Source organism: Petromyzon marinus, chromosome 18 (genome assembly GCF_048934315.1).
Source record: "Petromyzon marinus isolate PM22_M1 ecotype Great Lakes invasive population chromosome 18, UKy_Petmar_22M1.pri1.0, whole genome shotgun sequence".
Lineage (NCBI taxonomy): Eukaryota > Metazoa > Chordata > Hyperoartia > Petromyzontiformes > Petromyzontidae > Petromyzon > Petromyzon marinus.
This window is the reverse complement of record NC_133684.1, coordinates 1,304,241-1,316,337: the sequence shown is the minus strand read 5'-3', so window position 1 is coordinate 1,316,337 and position 12,097 is coordinate 1,304,241. Positions and strand designations below refer to the sequence as shown.

Sequence of the window (12,097 nt, the reverse complement as noted above, 5' to 3'; positions counted from 1 at the left end):
CTACACAGGATGTGGTGAGGCAGTAGGCGGAAAGATTTCCCTGGTCACTGATCCGGACAAATCTGGCTGAAATTAAGCCCTGGATATTGGGACATAGCTCGTGGTGGGGGTCTCATCATCATCATCTTTATTACCTGTGGCCATGGTCTATCGTAGCTGGATGAATGCCCCCCCCCCCCCCATGCCGTCACCATCCCAAACAGTCCCGCGATGCCACAATCCACAATCCGTCATCTCCACGTCAGCTGATGTCGTCGCTCCGTCTCCGTGGCGGTCGAACTCTCTCCGTGGCATTCTTTCCCTTGACCGACGTTCTGTCACCACTCTTGTCCATCGACCGTCCTCCCTTCTAGCGATGTGTCCTGTCCAACCGATTGTAAATAAAAGTATCTGTTGCAAACACTTTGGCCAGTGCTGAAGAATGGGGATAAGTGCGCTGCGTTGACGCCAGCGCTGTGCCCCAAGCAATCATTATAATAGACAACATACCACACGCGATCCACTCTGCAGGTGTGGAACTTCTGTGTAAGGCCATATTCTCTGGAATATCAGACCCTCAGGAGAGTAAAACCCACCCAAAACTTTTGGCTGGTGCCAATAAAGTCGTGCAAATCTGGTCACACACACACACACCGATGGCAGTAAGTCATGCCCACAACTTTTGCTTCAAATTACGGGGGGGGGGGGGGGGGGAATGCATCCTACACTCTGGAGAATGCGGTAATACTGTACATAGTGGGGTTCATAGGATTCCTTGAAAGCCACTGTACCGTGGTGTGTGTGACTCGGGGTGTTTTTTTTCTCTAATAGTGCATCGTATTCTGGTTCCCGTGTTAGGTCTTTTTGTGGTTTGACGGTTGGATTGGGCAGCCTAAACCTTCAAAACTGAGAACAGTCACATCCTCCTGGGCGTAATGCAGGGCAGTGAAAACAAGTTCGACCGTACAGGATCAGTAATTTTTGAAGGGGCAGTCACACCCATACACACACAGAGAGACACACACACAGACCAAGTACAAATACACACGCACAAAGAACTTCTGCTTAGCTCTGTTGGACCTCAATAAAGTGCCACTTAGAATAGGGGTTAAGCATTGATAGGGCATCTTAAACAATCACACGTTTAATTACAACATACACAGGCCAATAGAAAACACACTGTAGAATGATTATATTATAAGGTACGTTGTGTTTTGATAAACAATATCCAAATGCAGTGCTGTGGTATGTAGAGTCTGAATAATCGATGTACGGCCCTGTTCAGTCCACTGCTTGGTCGAGGCCTTGCCTCACTGTTTCAGTCATGTTTCTTATTCGACCATAATTCACCACGATGCTCAGTGCGCATCGGCGAAGAGGTGGACATATTTCTTTCTCGTGCAGAGAAAGTATCACAATAAGAGGGCCACTGTTGATTCCGACTAAGTGGTGCACAATTTATCGGCCCTGATAGGATGATGGGATGAGTGCACCCCAAGAACATAAAACATAACTGTGGTAGCGTAGTGGGTCGCACACTGCGCTACGATTCGGGCGACCTGGATTTGTTCCTTTGCCACGGCTGACATCAGTGGCAAGTGATATCTAAACCAGTCCTTTCACCAATCCACAGTGACCAGTGTGGTGAAGTATGGGAAAACAAGACCCATGACCAACACAGCATCGGAAAGCCTTCATCCAACAGTGGATTGCTAAAGGGCTGCATGTTTTAATCATATTTCAGATTGTATAGAATATTGTATATGTTGACTGTACTCTCCAGTAATTGTCTGAAACCATACGGATGTATGTTGAACTTCTTTTGCACCGTACGTAGCTAATCGGAGGTGCCGCGGTGGAAAGGGCAATGGCTATAAACATTACTAGCGATGGTTACCACTGCATGCTCGACTAAAAGAGAAAACACTGCGGTGACTTTCACATTGCAGTTCTCTTCACATGATTATTGTAAACACAACCTCTCCTATTAATAGTAACGCCATACTTATACTTTGCATCCCTTTACAACACAGAACATGAAAATAACGTGAGTTTTGTGTGTCTTGGTTTATACTGTAGTATTGTCCGCTTACATAACTGGTTAAGTGATGCAGAAAAAAAAGCTTTAAAAAAAATAATGTGTTTAAGCAGCTGTCAGATTCTTAAAATACCGGTTCGCTTTGTTGTATATCTCGTCTTCACGACTGCTTGACAGATCAGAAGGTGAATCGATTTTACCTGTCAAGTTTGCTGGGGATGTTATCAATGCCAGGCGTACATCAGAGCCTGCATACACCGCCCTGCTGTGTTTGCCTGTGCGCACTATTTATTCTGAATTTCAAAATGTTTTTTTTTTGTTTAAACATACTACCGGTGATCCCTTATCGAGTGTATTTGCCACAAGCTCTGTACGTAATCAGTAAACCCCATTTCAGTTTTCCGTTGACACAGTTGTAAGTTGTAAAACGCCATTCATGCGACTCTTCTCGTCGTGGTCACATGACAGAGTGGTTCGAAGGCTTGCCAGTTGGGGAGTGAATCGCAAATGTTTGGCGGAATGAACCCTAATTTTACGCTTGCATATATTTTCCCAGGAAAATTTATCTGACATTTTAATTATCTCATCCAGGAATGGCGTACGTAGAATGGTTAATCCATTCCTCGTATGCATGCATGGGCGAACAAAAGTGCCCATCGGAAAGCCGAGCTTGCGAAGGAAGCTCGAGCTGACAAGAGCTGCTGCGTACATCGCCTGCCCAGTCACGCAGCAGGTCATTGTCACAAGACGCTCTCCACAACTTGAACATGATGAAACCTACGAGATCTCTCGCTGCAAAGGAAAAACAAAACGTGTTTTGAATTCTCTTCCACGTTTTCGCAAGCTCCGATTTTAGGAGTGGCACACTAGCGCCTAAACAACCTCGCTCTACCGCTTGCCTGGGAACGTATTGCACTGCCAACTTTCCAGCCATCACCTTTTTTTTAATTCATTCGAAACAATCGCCCTTGCCTTGTGTTGAGTCGCACTCCGGCCACGCTGGACGGACGCGCCACGTCGCCGGAGTCGAAGCCGTCGTTAAAAAATCCGTCTGCTTACTTCACGGTACGAAGCAAAGCCATTTAGCGATACACTCGCTTCTTTGTCGGCAGTTCTAATCTGCGTTGTCATCACTTTTTGATATTTTTTTGTCAAAGAAAGACACCTGAAAAAATTATAATTCGTCCCGTTCTCACGGCCAAACACAATATGCCTTTTTTTTAATTTATGCTGCAGGAATTTATTTCGCTTCGTGCTGGACACGACGCTCTCTACGTGGCACGGACAATTTCCGCTGTTAAGACGATTGAAGCTTCTTTTTGTTGTCGAGTATCCCTGCTGCCATGGCAAAGGGCTCTGCTTAAGCTGCGTAAGATCATTGCTTTCATTTTGGTACGTGCAACAGGGGACCTTTTGGGCTTTAAAAAAAAAAACCTGTGGCTAATTCTTCAAGGTAATGGTGGGTGTAATGGGGCCATTGGCAGGACCAAGGATAGCATTCAGGAATGCTCACAAAGCGCCTGTGTTTTTATCCAGGTTGAGTTGAGGGGAGACAAACAGAATCAGCGCTAATCCAGTAGCCCAGATTGTAAGTGGCCTTGCGTGCGTGTGTGTACGTGCATGTGTGTACGTCTTTGTGTGGGTGTACGTGTGTGCGTGTGTTTGCATGTGTGTACGTCTTTGTGTGGGTGTACGTGTGTGTGCGTGCGTGTGTGTACGTGCGTGTTTGTACGTGCGTGTGTGTACGTGTGTGCGTGCATGTGTGTACGTCTATGTGTGTGTACGTGTGTGTGTGTGCGCCTGTTGTACATACTTTAGTGCACACACTTTGTGATTATGCACGATTATGTCTCCGTAATTAATGCAAATAGATCATTGTGACCGACTTAGTGAGTAACTGATGTTTATTATCATGCCGTAGAAGGGACGGAAAATCATTTTATAACTTTAGGCCAACCATTCCACTTTGAGTAAAACCTGCAGGCCATTTTTTGTGCGGACCAAATAAACCCCCCGTATATTCTAGTAGATAAATATATGTGTGTATATGTGTGTGTGTGTGACTATTCGTGTCATATCCCAGCTTAGGTCTCATGATGAAACTGAAAACTATATTATCCCAATCGTCAGTGAATCAACAAATGTTCCGCCTGCAGCATGTAACATTAAAGCCGATAGAAAACACGTGCAGACCGCTATCTGTTACTATTCTATATATATAGAGAGTGAGGCTGCAAAGATTATACCGTAGAGTGTTAGCCATTGAGCCAGTGTGCTTGGAGTCAAGTATTCAATGCTCACAGCCACCTGGTGATTCCAGTGGGGAATGACCATAGCATGCACTTCGATCAAGTGGACATTAGTTCATAGCTGGGAGGCCGACATCCCAAAGTGAGCCGACGATTTGGAGACATCTGTTGGGCCCCCTCACACCCATCCGGAGGTGTCTGCTGCCCGTTCCGCTCATACCGGACTCTGGTTCCCACTCACGCTGATGGCGTTACATCAGTGTCGCGCTCCCAACAACGCCCGCGGACATTGTAACAACGCTCACCCCGTAACCCTAGCCCAGGGCTTCCCAAACACCCACACCTCAAACGCCTCCCCCACCTCAGTCCAGCGGTCTATTTCTGCTTTTAAAGTTTGAGCACAAGCATGTGCAATGCGCGCGCGCGTGTGTGTGTGCGTGTGTATAGTGTGTACATTAGTAACGTGCTCGAAGATATATTTGTAATTTGCGGATAAGGATCAAAGGGATGCGTTGGTACATTTTGTCCATACTCTGCGTTGAAACACGCCGAGCTGATTTAAGGCTCGTGAATGAAACTTCTCCAAAGATAAATATTAATAATGCACAATCCGTTGATAAGGTATCTTGCATTGTGACAAATACTTTATAAATACATTGCTTAATATATGTACAGTATAAATAATAATTCCAAATAATGTGTCTATTTATTGCTGGCTGTGGGGTTTATTTGACCATGCCTCATTATTAAATTCATCAAGTTCACAACATTTAGGTCCACGTGAGCTTATCGCAGAGAGATTTGAACTGTTTTACAAACAGTTTTTTCACTAATATGTTTAGTGGAAACCACTCTCCGGAGGCATCATGGGAAGGGGGCTGGCCACATGGCCTGGCAAGAGCCACCATTATGATGACCTCATTGGTATGCTGAGCAAGTCACCTGTTCATCATCAGCATCACCAGCCATGTTCTAACCACTGCCAGATGAAGGCCTCTCCAAGCCTTCATTCATCCTCCCGAGATGCTACAATCCATCGTGTCCCTGTACGTGAGCTGAGGCGCCATCGTGACGAGATGTTAACTGCCTCACCTGGTATATAGGAGGCTCGTGGATTCGATCCCAAAACTTGACGCCTGTATATTTGCAATTTGTATGGTCTTCCCGTGGTCGTGTGGATTTTTCTTTGGGCCCTCTAGTTTTTCCCTCCACATTTAGAAACATGCGTTTAGAGAATTTGGCCGCTATAAATTTCCACATAATCAGTAACTTTGTTAAACTTGAATTTGTGACCGGGTCGCTTCTGAAAAAGAGCTACATAGCTCAGTGGGCCTTACCTGGTAAAATAAAAAAATAGTCGTGATAGTAAATAGCGATGTCAGCCGATCGCATTCTTCCACCTCCACGAGGGGCTTTCTTTTCTTTGGCTACCATTGGGTCACCAGTCTCGTCTGTCGGCCGACACCCCTTGGAGCGATGTGTCCCTGCGCTCGGTCGCTACGACGTCTCCGAGTTGCATCGCTCCGCGTCTCACCTCTCCTCGGGTAAAACTCTTTCTCAGGTGAGAATGCTCAAGTTTGAAAATAAATGTTCCGTGGACTGTTGTTGCACGACACTCAATCTCTGCCTTTACGCCTGCCGACCTCGAGTCTTGACTCTGCATTAACGCCCTGGGTGCACGGATGGTATCTGGCCAGTGTGCAAGGATTAGTCTGCGTGTTGTTTCAGCAGGTGTGCGTTGGGATCATTAAAGCACATTTTTTGAAGTTTCTTCTTGCAATAGTGTTTTGGTTTAAAGTGCATATTGATTGAGATTGCAGAAATATTGTATTTTATTACCAACATAGCGTCTTTTCCCCCTAACAATCAATGAAGGCCATCTTTCCGTCAATGTTGTTGCTCACCAGCGATTACAAAAGGCAAAGTTACTTGCGGGCAATGCAATCCACAGCCAGGATCAGCGGCAGGGTGGCATCGCGGCTACGCAGGGCGCAGGGCCCGAGGTAGCCTCCACGGCCACCACCTGCGGGCACAGGGCCCAAGATAGCCTCCACGGCCACCACGCCGCTGGGCGCAGGGCCCAAGGTAGCCTCCACGGCCACCACGCCGCTGGGCGCAGGGCCCAAGGTAGCCTCCACGGCCACCACGCCGGGCGCGACCTCTCGCCGGCACCGCGAGGGAGGCAGCGCCGCCTCGTCACGCCGTCCACCCGCGCCGCCGGTGGACGCGCCGAGCGGCCGCGGCCTCCCGCCGGTCCCCTTTTACCCCCATCCCAGAGATGACGGAGATCGTGGCTCTCTCGCCCACCTAACCCCCCTCGGGCCTCACGACTCAACGCCCCGGAGCCGTCCAGCGTGAGCTCTTTTGCCAAGTTCCCACACGAGAGCCTCTGAGCTCACATGCCTGAGTGCTGAGAAGCACGAGTGTGAAAACACCAAATTGCTGATGCTTGAAGCCCTCCCAACTTGTTACCTGTGGTCTCATTGCTCATGCAACACTCTGGGTTTCTTAGGCAGTCTCTGGATGAGCATGGCTCACAGTTGAGCCATTAGGTCCCCACGTGCATTGCTGTGGCCTGTAGCTCAAGGGGTGAACCGAATCTTTATTTTGCACCTATGTTATGTGTACGTATAACAGCCAATTTGTATGACTTACGTGGTATTGCCAAGCAATCACACAAACATTTTTAATATAAATATTGTTATCACAGTAACATTGTTAACATTAATATTGTTATCACAGTAACATTGTTACCATTAACAATGTTATCATAGTAACATTGTTAACATTAACATTGTTATCACAGAAACATTGTGACTGTGATTGCTCCTCAGATTATCACCCCACACCTGCGATTATCATGGTTGGTTACGTACGGTTTGAAAGAAGTTCAACATACACACATACATACATTCACAATAGAGGTTTTTTTGGTTAGATAGCGTAAATAAAGAAATGTGTCCTTTAACACGCCTCCACCCGACACAGCCAACCAGTAAGGGCGGTCACGTAAACAGAATGTGCCAGTTCGTCACTAGTACAGCACACCGGTGTGTTGGAGAGCCAAGCCACAATATTTACAATCCGAGTACGACGTTTCGCCAGTCATTACAACCAGCTTCATCAGGCGACATACAGATTTGTTGAGACATTTCTGAAAATTGGTCGCGAAAGTTTGACATTTTACAACGTGACGGCGCAGGGGGCGTTTTCCCAGAGGGGTGCCCACCACACCACGTGGTGCCCACCACACCGCGTGGTGCCCACCGCCCCGCCTGGTGCCTGCCGCCCCGCGTGGTGCCCGCCGCCCCGCGCGGTGCCTGCCGCCCCGCGTGGTGCCCACCACACCACGTGGTGCCCGCCGCCCGCGCGTGGTGCCCACCGCCCCGCCTGGTGCCTGCCGCCCCGCGCGGTGCCCGCCGCCCCGCGTGGTGCCCGCCGCCCCACGGGGTCAGCGCGAGCGTTCGCCCCTCGCGCGGCCACGGTCACTGACACCACGTGGCTCTGTGGCTGCAAGTGCTGGGCCTGCGCTGCGTTTGCAGGGTCCTTGCCCGTGTTAAAGCGCCCGAAACAGGAGCCGCTATTGCCAGGTGCTACGTTTGTGCCAACTTGAATGTAGTAAGAAGACATGCAACATCTATGGCTCATTGTCCCTTACGAATAGTGGGGAGTGGTGGCGTAGTGGGGAGGGCACCGCGCTATAAACTCGACTCACAACCACGAGAAAGTGACATCTGAACCGATCCTGGGCCCCTTCCCTAAGCGACACTGACCAGCGTGGTGAAGTATAACCAAACAACCACCGTGACTGGCACAGCGTGGGGAGACATTCATCCAGCAGTGGATTGACAACGGCCTGCATATCAAGTGTAATAATTTTGATTTGAAGCTGTCGTGACTGCAGGAATCCATACTCTTTGGTTCTTTCGGTAAAGTCACGTAGATGTAAAATAAAATAACTCACGACGTTCCGGGCGCAACACGAACGGTGTGGGAAGAAGTCTCGATTCGTGTCCTTGGGAGCATCGCTTTGGGTTGGGAGCGATGCGAATCGCCTCCTCGGCTCCCTCCAAACCACAAGCGAAGCGGTAACCGGTCAAACTTTATTTACATCGCACGCGCTTCACGCGCATAGCACTGTCTCGGAGCACTTCATGAATAGATAAAAATCAATACACCTTGTTTATAACTATAAAGCAATATACCCAGGCAATGTAATGAAACACTCCTGAGAGCTTATGTTATAATGAAGACCGGTTACTAAAACAAAGGAATAACACTGCGAGCATCGACCTCACGCACCTCACGCATCTGCTGCACACTCTTACGGAGTGGTGGTGGGTCTCTTCATTAACCGTGGCCTGTACCTACACTCGCTGGTGCTCTGACGTTTCACGTCTCCTCTGCCCTGTTGCTGTGGTCCCCATTCTGTATCCCCCCCCCCACCCTCCGTGTAGCGATCTGCGAGCTGGGATGCAAGCACGGAGAGTGTGTGGGGCCCAGCAAGTGCAAGTGCCATCCGGGCTTCACCGGCAAAACCTGCAACCAGGGTACGGCCACCAGTGGGGCAACAGCAGCAGCAGCAGGATCAGCTGTCTGTGTCCTCGTGTGTGAATCCCTCACAACAACAGCAGGATCAGCTGTCTGTGTCCTCGTGTGTGAATCCCTCACAACAGCAGCAGGATCAGCTGTCTGTGTCCTCGTGTGTGAATCCCTCACAACAACAGCAGCAGGATCAGCTGTCTGTGTCCTCGTGTGTGAATCCCTCACAACAACAGCAGCAGGATCAGCTGTCTGTGTCCTCGTGTGTGAATCCCTCACAACAGCAGCAGGATCAGCTGTCTGTGTCCTCGTGTGTGAATCCCTCACAACAACAGCAGCAGGATCAGCTGTCTGTGTCCTCGTGTGTGAATCCCTCACAACAACAGCAGGATCAGCTGTCTGTGTCCTCGTGTGTGAATCCTCCACAACAGCAGCAGGATCAGCTGTCTGTGTCCTCGTGTGTGAATCCCTCACAACAACAGCAGCAGGATCAGCTGGCTGTGCCCTCGTGTGTGAATCCCTCACAGCAACAACAGCAGGATCAGCTGTCTGTGTCCTCGTGTGTGAATCCCTCACAACAACAGCAGCAGCTGGCTGTGCCCTCGTGTGTGAATCCCTCACAACAACAACAGCAGGATCAGCTGTCTGTGTCCTCGTGTGTGAATCCCTCACAACAACAGCAGCAGCAGGATCAGCTGTCTGTGTCCTCGTGTGTGAATCCCTCACAACAGCAGCAGGATCAGCTGGCTGTGTCCTCGTGTGTGAATCCCTCACAACAGCAGGATCAGCTGTCTGTGTCCTCGTGTGTGAATCCCTCACAACAACAACAGCAGCAGGATCAGCTGTCTGTGTCCTCGTGTGTGAATCCCTCACAACAACAGCAGCAGGATCAGCTGTCTGTGTCCTCGTGTGTGAATCCTCCACAACAGCAGCAGCAGGATCAGCTGTGTCCTCGTGTGTGAATCCTCCACAACAGCAGCAGCAGCTGGCTGTGCCCTCGTGTGTGAATCCCTCACAGCAACAGCAGCAGGATCAGCTGTCTGTGTCCTCGTGTGAGAATCCTCCACAACAGCAGCAGCAGCTGGCTGTGCCCTCGTGTGTGAATCCCTCACAACAGCAGGATCAGCTGGCTGTGTCCTCGTGTGTGAATCCCTCACAGCAACAGCAGCAGGATCAGCTGTCTGTGTCCTCGTGTGTGAATCATCCACAACAGCAGCAGCAGCTGGCTGTGCCCTCGTGTGTGAATCCCTCACAACAGCAGGATCAGCTGGCTGTGTCCTCGTGTGTGAATCCCTCACAGCAACAACAGCAGGATCATATGTCTGTGTCCTCGTGTGTGAATCCCTCACAACAACAGCAAGATCAGCTGTCTGTGTCCTCGTGTGTGAATCCCTCACAACAGCAGGATCAGCTGTCTGTGTCCTCGTGTGTGCATCCTCTACAACAACAGCAGGATCAGCTGTCTGTGTCCTCGTGTGTGAATCCCTCACAGCAGCAGCGGCAGGATCAGCTGTCTGTGTCCTCGTGTGTGAATCCCTCACAACAACAGCAGGATCAGCTGTCTGTGTCCTCGTGTGTGAATCCCTCACAGCAACAGCAGCAGGATCAGCTGTCTGTGTCCTCGTGTGTGAATCCCTCACAACAACAGCAGCAGGATCAGCTGTCTGTGTCCTCGTGTGTGAATCCCTCACAACAGCAGCAGCAGGATCAGCTGTCTGTGTCCTCGTGTGTGAATCCCTCACAACAGTAGCAGCAGGATCAGCTGTCTGGTCACCGAACAAAGACGGTGGTCACTGCATCGTGCGCTTTCTGACGCGCTTCTGCGGCCGTCTGGAACGCTCTTCCTTGCGATATTAGGAAGCCACTGGAGCTATGTGCTTTGAAATCTCGGTTGAAAAGTAATTTCTTTAGCACTGCTTTTTTGTGTTTAGCTTGTTGTCCTACCGTCCCCCAGGCACCTCCGGTTAGCGTGGATGGCTACGTACGGTGCGAAAAAAGTTCAATACACATCCATAGTGGCCGCGTGGGCTGCCTGTGTCAGAAACAAGTTCTGTCCAGTGGAGCCAGCTGGCCCCGTGGGTGGTTCAGGATGTCCCTGAGGTTCACCGCCTGCTTGTGTTGTTCACTGCCTCTGTTTGTGTGTGCGCCACAATGTGTGTCCACGTGAACGTTTTCACGACTCGAAAATGTACGGAGCGCAGTCACTTTGTCACCTCAGGCACGTAAACGACGGCAATTTATGTGATCAAACAGCTTTTTGGAAGCCTTGTTAGCTTTTGTTTTAAGTGCCCTTGCAGTGCTGGTTTGTTTAAGCAAACACAACATTATTTTCTTACAAACAACATCACGCAAACAGACAGCCGCAAGTTTTAACAACACAGCGAAGGCGTTGGGGCTCCCTTGCTTGCTGTCACTGCGTGAGTCGCGAGTGTCGCTCCGGCCCACGGCACGACTCTCCCCGCTAACCACTCGGCTCGCCTCGCTGTCTCTGCTGTGTGTGCTGTGTGCGTTGTGTCTGCTGTGTGCGCTGTGTCTGCTGTCTGCTGTGTGCGCTGTCTGTGCTGTGTCTGCTGTCTGCTGTGTCTGCTGTGTGCGCTGTCTGTGCTGTGTCTGCTGTGTGTGCTGTGTCTGCTGTGTGGACTGTCTGTGCTGTGTGCGCTGTCTGCTGTGTCTGCTGTGTGCGCTGTCTGTGCTGTGTCTGCTGTGTGTGCTGTGTCTGCTGTGTGCGCTGTCTGTGCTGTGTCTGCTGTGTGCGCTGTCTGTGCTGTGTCTGCTGTGTGCGCTGTCTGTGCTGTGTCTGCTGTGTCTGTTGTGTGCGCTGTCTGTGCTGTGTCTGCTGTGTCTGCTGTGTGCGCTGTCTGTGCTGTGTCTGCTGTGTGTGCTGTGTCTGCTGTCTGTGCTGTGTCTGCTGTGTCTGCTGTGTGCGCTGTGTCTGCTGTGTGCGCTGTCTGCTGTGTGTGCTGTGTCTGCTGTGTGCGCTGTCTGTGCTGTGTCTGCTGTCTCTGCTGTGTCTGCTGTGTGTGCTGTGTCTGCTGTGTGTGCTGTGTCTGTTGTGTGCGCTGTCTGTGCTGTGTCTGCGCCACGGCCGGCAGACTTCAACGAGTGCGGCCTGAAGCCCCGGCCGTGTCAGCACCGCTGCATGAACACGTACGGGAGCTACCGCTGCTACTGCCTCAACGGCTACATGCTCACCCACGACGGCAGCTGCACCAGTGAGTGCACCACGTCACACCCCTCCACCACGTCACACCGCTCCACCACGTCACACCGCTCCACCACGTCACACCGC

General features: G+C 50.4%; 1 protein-coding gene across 1 annotated transcript in view; it reads left to right on the top strand.

The window, feature by feature from the left end:
• The window catches only part of NPNT (nephronectin), a 57,001-nt gene that overhangs the window by 8,202 nt on the left and 36,702 nt on the right, over positions 1 to 12,097 (top strand). The window contains exons 3-4 of the mRNA XM_032956440.2: positions 8,724 to 8,816; positions 11,901 to 12,020. Of these exons, the coding sequence (XP_032812331.2) occupies positions 8,724 to 8,816; positions 11,901 to 12,020 (213 nt within the window). The remainder of the gene's footprint in view (positions 1 to 8,723; positions 8,817 to 11,900; positions 12,021 to 12,097) is intronic.